Consider the following 18114-nt stretch of genomic DNA (forward strand, 5'->3'; position numbering starts at 1 on the left):
GATAGTGGCAGGTCGACTGAGTACACCTGTTCTAGGTGGCTTTTTCCATCAGAGTCAAGGTTCAACCTACACCCTCTATATGTCCAGTGTCCATCAGCTTGTTTGTTGTTCAATGGCATAGTCAGCAGTATTCTAGCTGTATGACCGTGGTTGGTAAATGATTAAATGTAGACCAGACAATTTAGTGATTGACATGATGAACATTGATCTATACTACTGGGAAACTATGACCTTGCAGTTACTTACCTATACTATCATCATGCTTAACCTCTGAATACATATGTATGATTCTCATAGTGACAAACAAACCTATTCAAATTGAAAAGGAGCCCAATGGACACCAGAGGGCCAGAACCTGAGGAAATCTAGACCAGTTTCATTTAGGGCTTTAGCATTGCAGAGAGGGCTTGGCAGTAGGGAAAATAATGTGATTCAGGGACTGTGAAGCAGACTACGACCGACCACATGTGGTGATCAGTACTTCCTACACATGAAGTGCACAGCGGCTAGACTAACCCTTCATCTCAGAAAATATATAATTTTGGTAGAAACAAATTTTTTCATTTAAACTGAAAAGGGTCCCACGTTAGATGGGAGATTTAGAACTTGGGACAAATCAAGAATACCTTCATTTAGTGCTCTTGCACCACAGAAATGGCTGGTGAAAAGGAAAGTAATATATTTGGAGGACTACAGAGATGACAGAGTGGCTAATTCCAGCTCTCTATCACTGACCAGTTCACTGTATTAATACTGTGTGGCCAACTTAGCATCTAGTCCCAGAAATCCTCAAGTACCCTCTAAGTATTTTAGTACCTTGCCAGTGGGCTTAACCAAGGCGGATAACATCTGTGACTTGCTTGTCTCCCATATTAAACTGACAAGTGGTATATCTTGAACTGCCCTAAGCATATTCACTCCACAGAAGTTTTTACTCTTTTACTCTTCGAAAATATTTCTTTGTATGTTTGGAAATATTGTGGATCTGTAATTTGCTACGTCTATATTTTTTGTATGAATCCATTTCTCACTGCGATTCAGAATTCAGATTCATGACATATAATATACATTGCTGCTTTTAAAAAAACAAATAAACACAATTATGAGCGTACAATCGCGAATTAAAAGTGCAAAATTTTGTACCTGAGCTTACTTCCCCCGAAACGAAGCCCTCGGGAGACCGAACCCAGTCCTAGCGGGTGGATATGCACTCAAGTGCAACGACGGCTTCCGATTGGCTGTTTCATTTACTGATATGCTGAGGGTTCATTGTGTGTACAGAAAGATGATCTGTTTGATGGGCATTTTAGAAGTATAGCCAGTCACAAGAAAGTAAGATTCTTTATGGATAACAACTTCTGTTTGTGTACTTAATGCGTCGTTTCAGTATGGATTCATATACTGTTGTCAAACAAAATCATATACACTAAAAGAAGTCGTTATCCATGAAGAATGTATATAGAAATGTTGGGTTTTGAAAATACATGTTCTCTGAATTTGCGTTCGATCCAATCAAAAATCATGTCAGTAGAGATGGTAAACTACTGCGTGGCTGGATTCTGTCATTCGTCCAAGACCAAAGCAGGACTTAAAACTGACAAGAGTTTGAACCAGTTTCCATCAGATCCAGTCATCCGAAAAAAATTAATGTAGTTTGTTTGCAACCCACAGACATGAAAACATGTCATGTGTATCACATGTGCCTAATTACATAATGTGGCAGACACGGGACTCGGGTGCACGAGTCATAAATCAACTTATTTTCTTTATGTCGTATAGTCTGATAGGTGTTAAGTTCGAATTGCACGTGGTCAATGATTGAAGGTGTGTATTGCATGTTGTCTTTAGCAGACGGGCAGGCAGACATATAGGTGTGAATAAACCAGACACTGAGCTTTCTCTGTGACAGAGACAAGTTTTTTTACGTAACGAGTAGATTATTTACTTGTTTGTGTACACAACCAACATTAGACTACTGCTCACAACTCAGACGCTGGGCATGCATACTGTTTCAAGCTCCACGAACTTATTCACTGCGCATGCGTTATGGACGCAGCGCAGCACAGCTGTTGAAACCAGTTTTCCCCCCAGCACTGGGGGGAATTTAGTGAAACGTTTGAACTCCGATTTCGCGGTCTTTTTTTTCATCGCGATTTTTTCAACTTTATAGGTTGAATTGGCATTTTTTATGATTTGTTTCGGTAAGTGCATACCGAAAGGTACCAGAATCTGCAAAGTTGTGTTTTACGTTGCATGTGACCTTTAAATTGTGTTGGAGAAGAAGAAAATCACAAATTTTACCTGTGCATCCAGTTTCTTTCTTCATCAATTGCCAGTGTCCCCTTCACGATATTGCTTTAATATTACTTAATTATGGCTGTGTAAAGCCTCAACTCATCTGCTCGCTCACTCACTCACTCACTCACTCACTCACTCACTCACTCACTCACTCACTCACTCACTCACTCACTCACAGCATTATGTCCATTAAATATTGATTAAGTAACACACTCTAGACTCCTTTGTTGTTAATTGTGTGAATCTTTGTGTGAAAGTAATGTGTGCCTGTAAACAAATCCCTACTTATTTCCAAGCACCTACATGTTCTGGTGGTAATTCAAGTACTTGATATTTTAGAAAGTGAAACCTTTCTGATCTTTTCTGCTTCTCTGACAAAACAGGCTTGTATCAGAATTTATAGTGGGCGCTAAAGATATTGACGTCATCATGCTTAGATGGGAAACTTGATTCCTTCAGTTTCAGTAAACAGCTCAATAACAAACTTACTGCTTTGATAGTGGTAAATTGTTATTTTATCATGCTGAAGGCACAGACTGGGTTTCTGTCAAGGTTACAGTTGAAGCTCGGCATTTGTGTGCCCAATGTTGAGACATTAATGAGGCATGTCACTCATGTCCCTCTTATTCATTCATTCATTCATTCATTCATTCATTCATTCATTCATTCATTCATTCATTCATTCATTCATTCATTCATTTACTCACTCACAGAATCCAACCACCCAAGATCTGGCTCATTTGCGTTTCTTATCACATTTTGTGTATGAATTTGCCATTTAGAATTAAATATGTGTTGCAATTTAATAACAACTTGTATGAAAAACACATGTTTCCATAACAAATACACTTGTGATAAAAATAGCACATATATATCTTTGTATGCAAAAATTGTGCTTAGAAGCAGAGGCAATTTTTTTAGAATGAACTCTCATGCATTTTGCTGCTGATGTTAAGCAAAAGTTAATTTTTTTTAACATGTCAGACTTTCTCTATTATTCTGCTAGTGAATAAAAAGTAGTTTATGTTTCTTTTGTCTTGGGAGTATCAGCAACTTTCCTCAATGTTCAGTTGAGATTTTAGACCAAAAAATTCTTTGGTCCAGGCCTGATTAGGTGTAAGACTGGTAATACCAACTGATCATACATTTTAGCTGTGAATTTGATTTCAGTTTAATGTTCGACTGCCACATAATCTTCTTGACAAACAAGCATGATATCCCTCAGGATTCTTTTCCCCATTCAGGAAATCCTAGAACCTAATTTTGTAAGAAATCTACAGTATATTCCAGGGTTTTATATGCAATCCATGGTAAACATTGAAGATCTAGAGCAGTTCCACGGCTCTCTGTTTGTTTCAGTATGTGCTTCACCCATAAAAGCCCATGAAAAGCACATTATACTGATCGCCTCCAATAAAGACATTGAAGACGAAAGGCTCCCCAGAACCGAAAAATTTGCAATGATAGGGAGATCTAGTGATTGATTGATGCAGGATTTCAGACACTCCATTTGCAAGAACAGAACTGTTCATTTTGTTGGGTTCTGATGTTGCTGTGATAGTTGATTAGAGATTACCCAGTCAGCGGAACCTCTCAAGGAAATTGATACAGTTGGCCATGCTGGACCAGTATCGGGAATTCTCTGGGCAATGGAGTAGTGGGCGGACCTTTGGTAATTCCGTTGCTTTGAGAATCAGGAAACTTATTTGCTGTTATGAATGTGTTTTGGACTGAAAATTGGTCAATTTATGTCTTGTTTATAGGATGTTTTTCATGGAAGGGAAAATGATTTGTTCTATTGGGAGACTGAGAATATTTCTGTTCCACTGAAGATCAGTGGTATGCAGTACTTATTTTCAGAGAAAGTTGTTTTAAACAGCATAGTATATTTTTTCAACATGCGACCACGTGGCAGAGTTCAAACATTGTAGGAGGATGAGAAATCTGGCAAAGCCATGTAAAAATATTTTGTACAGTAATAAAAAGAAGTGGAAGAAAAGCAGATTCCTTTATGTTACCTCAGTAAATGTGTTGAACTCAATCTTTTTAAATGCCATGATTAGTGGTTTTCTTAAATGTGATGTTAGACTGACACACAGGCTGTGGAAATGTGGACTGAAACGAATAACTCCTTTGAAAGGATTTCCATTTAATTTCGAAGGTGTTGATCATAAACATGAGGATTAAACTAGACTTGCTGCATTTAGGGCTTTTTCATTGCAGAAACGTCTGTGTAGAAAGGAAAATAATGTGGTTCAGTGACTGTGAAACAGTCTAGAGGGAATTACGCATGGTGCTCCTATCGGGTTATTGTTTTGCAGTGACTGATCGCCCTGTTGTTCACATGGAAAAGAACATGCGATGATGTCATGATGACATCATCGGGCAATAAAAACATGTTTACCTTCCTGCAGACATGTATTTCATTTCCATGGTAACAGGTTCCCTGCTATGATGACTTTTTCCAAGGAACCATGATCAGTTGTTGAAACAGGTGCCTAAGACAAAGATAGTAAATTGTTTTTTGACAATTGTAAAAACAGATATGTTTCTAAAGCAGTGATGCATCTCCTCCTGTGGGGGATTAATTGTAGTGTAAGCATAATAAGTCTTTGGTTGAAGTGTTCCATTTACTGGAATAGATACAGACTGCAATGTTCACATATTGTGTTTGACTCTCTGACAAACCCAGCAGATTTGCCAAGGTGGAAGTCTACCACCCACCAGCCCCAGTGTCCAATTGTCTATTGCACACTGACGTTGACTGAAGTTATCATGTAACTTGTCTCACTTGTTTCCTGTTTATAAATTTTATAATTTCAATGCCAGTTATAAAATGTTAACTCTGAAAGTGTGTTTAACTCTTATTCCATGAGGCCTTTGAATTTTCAGTGGGTCAGACAGGCATCAGAAATTTACAGGACCTGATGTCCTGTTACTTCAAAACACCATTTCTGTACACTGGATTCATTTAGACAGCTGTTTAATGACAATAAATGATGTAACATAAGTATAGCTCTTTTTTAGTGCAGTTTTAAAAATATTTACTAAATTTTTATTAAATCTTGAAGCTGATAAAGAAGATCTGTTCCTGAAAGGTTGCATTGAAAGAATATATGGTTGTTGAAATCCATCAAGGTGCACTCAAAACTGGGCTTTCACTGCCCCTTGGGGAATGTGACCTGGGCTGCTTATGAGTTTCAATAAGGGAAACTTTCAATTTACCTTGTAATGTTTCATAATGAGATCAGGGATAACAATTTTCCATTCATTTTCACTTAAAAATTGCCCTGAATTCGATGACATAATGTTAAGTTTCCACAGAAAATAGATTTACCTGTTGCCATCCCTGTGTGATGCATACTGAAATGTACAAGAATAAAAGATATATGGATAATTGTGAAATCCATATTGCCATTCATCAAATTTATTTGATACATATAGTTATTACAAGATTATGACATACATGATGTAAGCATTAAACATGTTTCATTAAATATATACACACCTGGTAGTATAGTAGATTTATTGCATCCTTAAATGATTAACATAACTGGAAGCACTAAATCCTAATTCGTCAGCTGATGTTTGAGATGTGTTAGTAAGTGTGATCGTATCATCTGAAGCATGTCATGTTTAGCATGGTCTGCCTGTACTAATAGCTGTGCTGAGAAATTGTTCACTTTCGGCCTGCATGGCAACATACTTTCACTGCCAGGCTTCAGACCATAGAGATGAAAGGCTGTGCTTGATGAGAAGAGGCTGACCCAAGCTTGGAGTGTTTACTGAAACTGACTATAGCCATAGCAGGCCGAGTAGCATCATTGAGAAACTGTACAAAGCACAGTGAAGTCCTACAGGCAACTGTGGTGAATACGTCAGCTCTGACTCTGTACAGTTCTTACTGGGACCAATCTGGATATGTTCGTCTGCTCGTCTTTTCATTTGTGAATACGTCTGCTCACTTTCCATTTGCGGTTTCATCATTTGGATGTATATATTTTGGAGTCATTTTCACTGATTAAGTTAGCAGTCTTGATGACTGACGTGAATACCTGCCCGTCTCTCCGTACCTGTCCATCTGTCCATGCAGGAGGGGTGTCGACAGGCAGTATGTCCGGCTTGCAGTCAGTGACATCGGACACCATGTATCAGTCCGATAGACTGTATCGAAACGTGGACATGCAGTTGCTGTGCAAAGATTCCATCTATAACAAGACCCTGTCCTGGCTGCGAAATCTCAAGCCCTGGTCCAAGTCACGATATTCCTCAACCTCTCATCTTGCATCAGGGTCCAGACATTCAGAAAATTCCCGATTTTTGGATACATCATCAACATCTTCATCTTCAGCATCTAGAGCTTCATTGCAGCCACAGACCAGGAACTGTTCCACTCTACCCAGGGATGCAAAGCTAGGTAAACAGATATCTTCTTATCCTTTAACCAGATAGTTCCTTTAACACTGTATTGATGCACCCAGATTTGGCTTTTGTTGTCAGTCATCTAGCATTTGAATGCACCCATTCCTAAATTCCTTGAAAATATCTTTCATTTCTAAATAAAATATATTTCATAAAGATTTGTTTTTAATCTGATCCTTACATTTGTTTGTTATGACTGAGATATTACTTGTGAAAAGGTGGACAAGTCCAAGTTTCACCATCCTAGCAATTTTAGAAAACAATTGCATTTTCATCAAATCATAGTTTTAGCATCCAATAATTTTAAAATTATTCTGCAGTAAATGTTAGGTGTTTGTAGCACAACCTTAACTAACATACCTGACTGTGTGGAATTTTTAGCAAAGAATGCACAGAATCTGTTCTTGAAAGGATTAGCATATGATATGCTTGTGTTGGTAATTTGTACATAGGTGCTAATCCCTTTTCTGGTGCCTGGTGTGATTTATGCAACAGGTCAGGAATTTATAACTTGTCACCTTACTTCTCCTGAAGCCAGGGATGTTAAACCATTAAAATGATGTTAGTTAATCCACTCAGAATATTCATTCCTCTTACATTTTTTCAGCAAAGTTCATTTTTCATTGTGAATGTAATTGCAGCTACGTGCCAGTTGAATAAAATCAATGACATCTGTTACTGGTGGAATATCAGGTAGGGAGGTTGGAGAAAGTAGGATTTGCCTTGATTAGAGAAAGAAAAATGTCAAAATGTCATCAGCACAATTGACAACTCTGCAAAGTTAAAGAATATGCCATGTTTCATGGTTAATCAGTGACATAGACAGACAAGAATACACAATGGAGAATTCTTAAGCAAAATTATATTGTTCCTGGATATGAAGACTGTATTCAATCTTAAAAGACAGTGTACTCTGAAAATAAAACAGGATCTTCATCTTTTCTGTAAAGATCCTTGGCCCCAAGCTTTTTATGTCAAGGTAAACCTGAGCTAAAGTAAAATGAAACACCTAAGTGTTCTTAAACTTCTTTTTAGTTATTTTATTGTCAGAAATTCATTTGTTTGCACAAAGAAAATGCATTTGTTTGCTTTGTTTATTGTTTATTTGTATTTAAAGTGCTTAACTAGATAATGTTTGGTTAGTAAATCAGGTTTTAAGCCACTTTTAGTTCTACAATTTTTCCATTTGGGAATCGAACCCTGGTTTTCTGGAATGATGAGCGAACATTTACGTCATTAGACTACCCTCACCACCACTTAGATGTGCTATGAGATGCAGATAGAGAGGAATACTAATAACTCATGGAAGTTTGTGATTTCAATGTGGTTGGCTTTTAAAGGTGTGTTTACTGTGAATAAGTGCTGTGGTAACTATTACGTGTTCTCAGGCTTGAATGATCAAACACATTGGAAATATTGTTGTTTATATATGTGGAAGTTTGGTGTTTATTCAGATGCAAGTTTGACTGTTTATTCACTTTAACGTGTGTTGGTTTGGTTCAAGGCTACATGGAATCATAATGTTTTTGATAGATGTTTTCATAAACCCGTAGCAAATATACAGGGTTGTTTAGACAAATAAACAGGTGAAAAAATGTTTCGTATTGAACTGAGTCGGAAAACCATCACCAGCTTGTTCATCCAACAGAAACAGGAAGATGATACGAGCACTATCTACCAAATGAGATTGACCAGCTATGTACACTGTGTGGGCGTGAGTGATTGACAGCTCAGGTGCAGGCAGGCTTGTTTATCTACATCTGGGATACTGACCTACATGGTACTGCCCAGTCGTCCTCAAGCAATATGTGTGTATAGACAGTCCATGGTGCTACCTCAAGGTGTGCCTGGCAGCAGATCCACTTCAGCTTGGAAGGAGAAATGTACAAGTTTGAGGTCAAACAGGAAGAGCTTACTAATCCTACCTGTGTTAAATAAAGCATGAAACTCATCACCACCTCACCCTAACCCTTATGTAAGGAGTTGAGTGAGTGAGTATGGTTTTACGCCACACTCAGCAATATACCGGCTGTGTGGTGGCAGTCTGTAAATAAGCAAGTCCTGACCAGACAATCCTGTGATCAACAGTATGAGCATTGGTCTGTGCAATTGGAAACCGATGACAAGCATGGATAGGTGAAGACCTGTTCTATCACACATCTTCATGGGCATGTAAGGAGTTGAAAATTTAAAGTGTTCCCAGTTTCATATACTCCCATAAAAATCTCAACGACTTTTGAAATCTTATTTTAAATTAATCTTAATATTGTTTTAGGGGTTTGTTAACTCAAAAACTATAGTAGCAACTACATGGATCACAAGAACCTGTTTTTAGAACTATTTTATCGATTAAAGATTTAAGTGGCTCTTAGATACAAATACTTTTGTAGCGATCTTGAGGACCACGGGAACCTATTTGGGATTTTTACCATTTTTATTGGAAACAAAGATTAATGGGGTTCAACTTTTAAATGCCTTTGCAGCAAACCTCATGGATATCAGGAGGCTTTTAAATGTCAGTCCTGCTCATGGATTTTTTAACAGCTGAAACAGTTTACAATTATGTAATCTATACAACAGCTAATAAAAGAGATATCTGTTATTCCTTGCTTCCCATGTCAGTTTACGATCTGTTATAATTTTTCCTTGGATATTTGTAAATATCACAGATGCGTAATCAGTTAAATGATAGTTGTGTATTTGAGGAAATCCATTGCTGCAAGTTCATAATTATCTGTGTTTCTTAGTACACTCAACATTTTGGAGTTTGTACTTTTTCTTTCCTCTTCCCCACAGTTCACCATTTATTCATTATGAGTTTATAAGTTTTTCCGATCAACTGGTTGTTTTAGTTGGTCTGACAATATGACCTGGGGTCTTTAGTTTGAAGATTTTGATATATGCTGTGTCAAATGGGCTATTTTTAGTTGTTGTTCCAACACAATTCCTCCAATTGGTTAAATATTTCAGATACTTTGTCGCTTCTCAGAGATCTCCATTTCAACATGTGTTGTATCATTTCATGCTTAGATATAAAAAAGGGAGTGCTTTACACCTTGCAAAATTAGAATGTTATTTATTCATGATAACAGACTGCAAAAATTACCATGACAACAGCATATAAACAAGCCTGTACTGTCCGTACAGAGTAAAAGTATCTGTGGAAAGGGATAATGAGATTTACCTTCTGCTTGCTACATGGAGGCGGTACGACACTGTCGTAACTAGGCACGTCTCCCAAGTAATGATCTCAGGATTGGATTATCATGTAGATGGATTTAACAACTTGGTTGCTGTGCGTTATGAGCAGAGAAGTGCAATAAGTGTGGAATAAGCGTTTGTATTTACTGGGCCTTGAAAAACAAGTTGGTAAACATGTCAGAGTATGTTAGCACGATTTACAGTGCAGAAACTTAGAGCATATACGATAAACACATGTGATCATGATGTATTCTAGTAATATTCAACTGTTTCGAATTCTCCATGTTGCCTCTGTGAAGTCTTGAAGGTCAGTGCTCATTGATAACATGGTGAGTGACCTTGATGAAAACAGTATGGTCTGATATACCTGCTTGTTGCATATACATACATATATGGCCCGATGAGAAGTTAGTAGTTCAGGGTCTAGATTTTTTAAGCTCTCTTGGCGCTAAGATAGTCATAAGGTAATGTTAATGTATGGCACTTATGATTGTCTTAGTGCTAAGAGAGCTTCAAAAATCTACTCCCAGGTTAGTGTCATAAGAGGCTGTTGTGTTTAGGCTGACTGACTTGGCTGCATTTCTTCATATATTGTCTTCGTAGATCCATCATCATTGCAGTCACTGGATTGGGTGGTCAAATTTCTGAGTGCAATATTAAATTTTTAAGAAACTGTGAGACATAGGTCAAAATCTTTATGTTAAAGTGGTAGGATAATTTCTCTGCAAAATGCACAATGGTGTTTTGTTTCACTTGTATCGTAGAGTCAATGAGAAATAGGAATAGGATCAAAAACTTGGTTTGTAGAAATACTCATGCTGTCTTTATGGACAGTCTTAAACATCAGCAATCATAGTGATGCCAATGTATTTATGAGCAGATGTCTCCATTAACAGTCCCCATCAGAGGATGTACTACATCTGAGGGGTCATGCTCAGCTACTAAAATGGTCGTAGTTCACCTTGATTATGTTTGATGTTTGTCAGCACTGTACCAATATTCATGGGTTTCAGCAGAGTAGTAAACATTCAAGACAGGATCACTTTAGGCTGATCCCCACATCATACTGACACGGGATATGGCTGAAATACGGATTCAAGTGGCACTAAATCCACCTAATTCATTCATTAAATGGGGATGGGGTGGTAAAAATGGTTTCTTGGAATGACTGTTACTTTGAAGAGGGACCACCATGTTTGTCAGAATCCTGCTTGATTACTGGAACACCTGGTAATACGAAGCTGGAATATTGGAATAAGTTCCATTCATACCTCTTTTCTTTCGAGGCAGCTTTTATCAGCAATTTAATCCCACACGTTACTTTTATCTGAAAAATATTTCTATTAGTGTTTCATTTGTCAGCAAAATTCTTCAGATTTATAATTAGCAATATTCTTTTAGACGTGTTGGTGTTGCTACAAGTGACATGATCAGATTATCCTGCCTTCTTCAAGAATCCATTGCTGCATTTATAGGGATGTTGCTTTCCACACCAATCCTTCTAATGCTGCTTTCCTCAAGAATGTAGTTGCTGCTTTCATCTGCAATGCTGCTGTCCCCAACAGTCTTTCAAATGCTACTTTCCTCAGCAACCCTTCCAATACTGTTTTCCAAAGAATCTCTTCGCCGTTTTTTTTAGCAATGCTGCTTTCTCAAAAGTCATAATGCCTTTTCCCTCAACAGTCCTTCAACTGGGGCATTCTTCAGCAATCTCATGGCTGCTTTCATCTGCATCGCGGCTTTCTCAACAGTCGTAATGCTACTTTCCACAACAATCCTTCAAATGCTGCCTTCCTCAAGAATGTTGCTGCTGCTTTTATCAGCTTGTTTCCTCAACAGCCCTTCTTCAAATGCTGCTTTCCGCAAAAGTCTCATTGCTGTTTTCATCTGCAATTTTGTTTTTGTAACATTTGTAATGCTACTTTCCACACCAATCCTTCTAATGCTGCTTTCGTCAGTGAATCATTTCTTTCATCAGTGATCCTGTTTTTCCAACAATCTTACTAATGCAGCTTTCCTTGTCAGTGCTACATGTGCTTCATGTCTTGCTGTTTACCTGAGCCAACATCCTGCGTGTACCACTGCTAGGTGGTGATATCTGTTCGTATTGCCCATGTGTGTCTTATCTACGGGAGCTGAGTAACAGGAACTGGCCTGCCCACCACTGATGCTGCAATCTGCTCTGTTTCCACTCACCGCTAATGAACCATACAGTGGGTGGCAGCTCATTTAATTTGTTAGCCTCTCTATCGGGATACGGATCACGGCTCAGAACACGCTTCCTTTGAACAGTCAGCTTGTCTCATGATTGTCTGATAACATGGGAATGTTTATGATGCTAGCTTATGATATGATTGTGTGAAGGCCGAACATTGTCATGGCTGATCTTCAGACGGATTCTACCTTTGCTTCCAGTACAAGATCCATTCCATTGCAAAACTTACGTGAACAAATTTGTTCGATGTTTATACAACCATGCTAAGTGGAACTACTGTAAAGATAACCAACAGTTATGGGTGGCTATGAAACACAGTTCACTATTTATTCATTATTTCTTGATCATGTTAAAAGACCATATGCAGTTGCCAACTCAACCTAGCTGGAATCCTTTTTCCTTTTGGACAGTGGAATAGGATTAAACAATTCATATAACTGCATGCTGGATGTATGTTTCTGCACCATGTAAAAGCCTTACTACCTGCAGCTGGACGCCCCATTTGAGATGCCCCACGTGATCAGGCTGAGTGCATCTAATGTAAATCTGCTTGTGACTGGATTGTTTTTATACTATCAACCACTGGTTTCCTGACCAGATTAGAACATTTTGAAACAGCCATTTTCAGCAATCAGCTGACTGTTTTTGTTCATTTTATTTCTTTTCTTAATGTCAAACAGTTTGTGATTTCGTAACTCTGAGACATATTGCTGAAAAGGTTTAAATCTACATACTTTCCTGCAAAAGAGATGTTCTTTTGATCCAAGGGCTTAACAGTTGAGGTCTCCAGATTATGACTTGTATATTCTGTTGGATGTACCTTCATTTAAATTCCATCAGAAGAGCAAAGAATGGGAAACACTACACCACCTGAAGTGGTGGTAGGGTTACCTAGTGGTTCAAGTATTTACTTGTTACAGTGAAGACCGAGAGTCCAATTGTCCACATGGGCATGCTGTCTGAAGCCCATTACTGGTGTCACCTGTCGTAATATTGCTGGACTACTGCTAAAAGTCGCGTAAAGCTATTCTCACTCACTCTTTTCTTAAGGGACAGTGAGGTAATGTAGTGGTTAAGATTATTGCTTGTCATGCCAAAGACATGGGTTTGATTGCCCACATGGGCACTACATGTGAAGCTCATTTCTTGGGTCCCTCGCCATGATATTGCTGGAATATTGCTAGAATCTGCATAAAACTAAACTCACTGACTCCTGTTTTCTTAATGTCAACTGTTTGAGGTGTTCCAACTTAGTGTCATTACCTACAACCTACCTACCATGGGTAACACTTGTGTACTGCAAAAGCAGTGTCGTGCCAAATGTCACTGTTGTACATGTTGTGCCAGAGCCAAGTACGATAAGCTTTTATGACACAACATGACATACCAACAACAAACAAAAACATGTGCAGCATGTATGTCAAGGTTGCAACTGCAAATCATGTTTGGTCATGTGTAAGTGATTTGTACAGGATTAGCGGAGGCACAGATGGCTTGAAGACCTGTGGGGGAACATGACCATCTAGAGTTACATGTCTTGACCATGTCAAGATCTGGTGACCATAGGTTTAAATGCCCAATTTTATGATATACATGTACTGCAACAGTATTTCTTGAAATGGTGATGAAATTGGATTAACTGAATTCATTCAGCAGAATTCATTTAGAAAAAAACATAATAAATGATGTTTAATGTTATATTACATTTAACAAAAACAAGATCAACACCATCAGTGCCAGAAAAAAAAACACTGTAAGAAAGTTTCAGCTTGGTTTACCATTCAGACTGCCACAGCAAAACTGGGAGAAATTCAGAATGAAAAATGATTCAGACATTGACCTTTGTAGGTACCAACCACACTGGTACCACTGGAAGTAGTCTTGATCTGTATTATGGAATATAGGCCACTGCAGATAAGATGAAAACAGGTCTAGGATCAGGCAAAAATTGAGGAGAGAAATACTTTATGGAATAAAAGATTTCAAGACTTATTTCCAGGGAAGAAGAATAGCCTATGAATGACAACTATCAGGAAAGCAGCTTATGCCTGCTATTTTGGAATCGGTAAATTTTTCATCTATATGATGCCCTAGGTCATGTTGTGAAAATGTCAAATGTATATGTCACTATTAGTCAATGCATCTTTCATGAATAATGTATGCTGCAGCTGAATTTATTTCAAATTCCTGGAGTGATATACCTCAAATGATGTATTTATATTGCGTTGTGGTTTTAAGGAGTTCAACTTACCTTGGATGCTGGTATCCCTTCAATTAGTGCTTGCAGTCTGTTAATTTCTGATAATAAAATGTATTTTGATTGTTTCAATCATAAGATAATTTTGTTGTTTATTTACACAGCTTGGGGTGGGTACAGTTAAGCCATTATTCTGAAAATTAAATCATACAGTTTAGAATTCTTTTGAAAAATATATTACAGCAAGTATTGTCACTAGTGTGGGAATGAATGCCTTCTCATGAAGCAGACGTGGGGTAGCCTAGTTGTTAAGGTGTTTGTATAGACAGACGCTACTGAATCTACTCAATGATTGATTATAATCTGTCCAGGTGGAGATTTGGGGTCCAAATGTTGTGGCCAGAATGGACCTTTGAGGGTTGTTTAGAAAATACTGTCCTTCCTCAAGTTTTAATTAAGTGGTAAGAGTATATTTTGTTTACTCATGGGAGACAAGTAAATCTATATGATTGGCTAATTTGGTGGACCTAGAGATACCTTTTTCACTAGATTGATAAAAAATATTGGCTTTTGGTGCAAGATTTTAGAGCGAGATTTCATTTTGGTTAGAAATGTAGTCCATACTTGGTAATACGCAAAATAAACCTATTTATGTAGTTATTTTCTAGAAATAACAAAAACATTTCTCACTTGTGGGTGTGTTGATTGTGAATTTATTGGAAACATGGGCATAGAGGGTAATATGAATGTTTAATAAAAGTAAGAAATATTTCATTGGTCTATGCTGGAATATATAATTGTTATCAGTCATATCAGTTTAATGATGAAACTGTGACTGTTACGATTAGACTTCAGCAACCGATACAGTCGTAAGAGGCAACTATATGGATTGTAAAGTTATCCTCACTTACTAGGTTGAAGCATGTTATAATATATCTCATCTGGGTAGATCAGTGGTCATTGTATCAGTCACTGGATTGTCTTTTCCAGATTTGAATGTTTACAGAAATGGATCTGTATAGCTCAGTGCAATGTTAAACAACACATTAAAACAATGAAAACTGTTTACAGGAGATAGTTAATCAACAATTAATATACATTCTTGTTGAGGTATTATTTGCTTGATTACAATTTTGTCAGCTCAGTGAAACACAAACAAACAAATTAAAATTTTAAACTGTTCATAGATTATTAATATTTAATATATTCATATATATGTTCTTGTTGAAGTATCATTTGATAACTATTTCTTCTGCTCATTGAAACAAGTAATTCATGTGTTAAAATACCATGACTCCAACAGAACTGAATGTGGACATCAAATAACCATGCCTAGTAGTTATGCTGTAGCCCATTTTCACTGAGCAATCAGTTGAAAAACTATCCACCATGACATTAAAGGGACGTCATGCAGATATCATGACCTTTAGAGAGATGGAACCAGCATGCTAAACTTACACCGTCAACTTCCCTTTATACCTTTCTGAATGAAGATGAGCCATTTGCTTTATATACATGTATACATTGTTAAATATTAATTATCTTAAATGTCATTCTGTAACCGCCAGCTTTCCCAAATAGAGTTGCCAGGCTCTTTTCCCAATAATGGCCAGTCTAGGCAAGACAAGGGTGCATTTCAAAATTTGAGATGTGCCATATTGGCTAGACCGTGATTCGGAGGATTGGTTTAATGGTGTTTCCATGTGGCCAGCTGTCTGGTTTGGGCTGTGTAGTGAACATGTCTATAGCCCATGTCTGTGTAGGTGCCATTGATGTTTACATACTGGTATATTTTGTATCAGATTCCCAGCAGGTAGTGACAGTCACTAAGGCAATGGTTAAACTAAATGGATGTTATGTCGTGTATGTCTTGATATTGAATGTCTTTTTCCAAGAATGTTGTGTCTACCATAAACATCCTTCATAGTCATTGTCAGCATCATGGTTGGAAGCACCACAAATAGGCAACACGCATTGTACCAGTGTTGGAAAAAAAAACGCAGGCCTTTAGCATAGCAAGCTAAAGCTTGACCCACAAAGCTACACCAATGACTTAGTCCAAAGAAGATCATTTCAGTTATGTTTTCAGTTATTGTGCAGATTAGTATTATATAAGCTAATCGACCAAACAGAATTTTACCAGACTCAGACATCAAGTCTATTTCCCTCTAATCCCTCTATTTGTAAACATTTAAGTCATGTCTATCACAGCTTTTTGCATTCAATTTGTGAAATGTAAAAGTACCTGTGTGAATGAGGTTACCTTGTGAAAGAATGCCCTAAACAACCTGGTGTCACATGTGTCACCTCTCAAGTTTCATCCAAAGCGCTTTAGGCTAACCTGTGCAAAAGCTTTTGTATGCAAGAGGGCACCAAAAAACAACAAAATGACAAAACTAAATATGGGTATGTTACAACTGTATAATACTGCCTTTTGTGAAAGGGGTGATGAAGTAACTTAATGGTTAAGGCATCTGTTCATCACACAGAAGAACTAGGTTCAATTTCCCACATGGTACAATATGAAGCCCATTTCTTGTGTCCCGTGCCATGATATTGCTAAAAATTTGTGAAAGTGGTGTAAAATCTCACTTGCTCGCTCACCCACCCACACACTCACTCACTCCTTTGCAACATGATAGCTGGTCATCCCATCAGTTGTTATCTCATGCTGTCTTTTTTGCTAATGTTCTTGAATGTTCTTGATGAACATGATTATTGCAACATGTGTATCCTTATCTGATCGGTATAAATAACATTTATTTTGGAGTTTTCAACAACAACATGGATCGTTGCCGTGGAAATGGGGCAATTATTCCAGCGATTATGACATTCATTTTGTTCACCATTTTCTGTGGGATAATTTGCTTCTTATGGAAATGCATTCACAAAGCAGATCAGCTTCAATTATTATGTACAATTATGGCTGGAAATGACTATGGTGTAATAAAACTGACCCAGACAAATGGCAGGCCAACTATTGATATTCATGCATAACATCAGGACAGCTCACAAGGTTACAGTGTCATACTATTGTATTTACACCACCTGCAGGTCAAGAAAGGTCAGACATTGATTCTTTGGTTGAAAATGACAACATGATATGACCAAGATGGACAAGCATGCTGTACAGTTTGACAGCAGCAGTCAAAAAGATAGTAAAGGATAGCACTGCTTCATCTCTGAGTTGGACAAAACAGCAGAATGGTTGATGGGAGTGAGTCACTACTGTGTGTAAGATGAGGACAAGATGGAGAGGAGTGATTCATTGACCTTGGTTCAGATTGTGTCATCATGTTCTCAACTCACAGAGACAAGATGGTGATAAGTCAGTGGAACTGTCTCCATGTCACTAGAGCTGAAGCATGTCAAGTCGCACCATGATCTAACCTTTAGGCAGCAACATATGCTCAAATGTCTGAATGTGTCAGCTTGTTGATCCTGTTGTGATAAGATTAAATAACACAGGATCTATTACATGAGTAGTAGTGTTGCAAACCCACAGCAGCATGACAGCCAAAGAGCAGACATGAATCTGCACATTCTGGCTTCTGAATGTGGGGTGTCGCCTGCATTCAAGTGTAATTCATGAAATCTATAAGCACAAATTGTTTGTCAGCTCTACATGGGGTTTTTGTTTGTGGTGATGAATGTGTTAAGCAACAAATGGTCAGATGATTATGATCATGATCAGATTACACTCATTGTTCGGCAAGTGCATTGAGTTTTCAGGTACATCTCAACTGTCAAGGCAAGCACTGAGAGGTGAGGTGAACATTCC

The 18114-nt window shown here is 37.8% G+C and overlaps 1 protein-coding gene across 2 annotated transcripts in view; it reads left to right on the top strand.

The window, feature by feature from the left end:
* The window catches only part of LOC137295904 (cyclin-dependent kinase 17-like), a 108602-nt gene that overhangs the window by 34716 nt on the left and 55772 nt on the right, over nt 1-18114 (top strand). The window contains exon 1 of one of the 2 annotated variants that reach the window (XM_067827479.1): nt 6135-6715. The exons of the other annotated variant lie outside the window; for it this stretch is intronic. Within the exon in view, the coding sequence (XP_067683580.1) occupies nt 6337-6715 (379 nt within the window). The 5' untranslated portion in view covers nt 6135-6336. Of the gene's footprint in view, nt 1-6134; nt 6716-18114 lie in introns of those variants that run through there. 2 annotated transcript variants of the gene reach the window in all.

Source organism: Haliotis asinina, chromosome 9, assembly GCF_037392515.1.
Source record: "Haliotis asinina isolate JCU_RB_2024 chromosome 9, JCU_Hal_asi_v2, whole genome shotgun sequence".
Lineage (NCBI taxonomy): Eukaryota > Metazoa > Mollusca > Gastropoda > Lepetellida > Haliotidae > Haliotis > Haliotis asinina.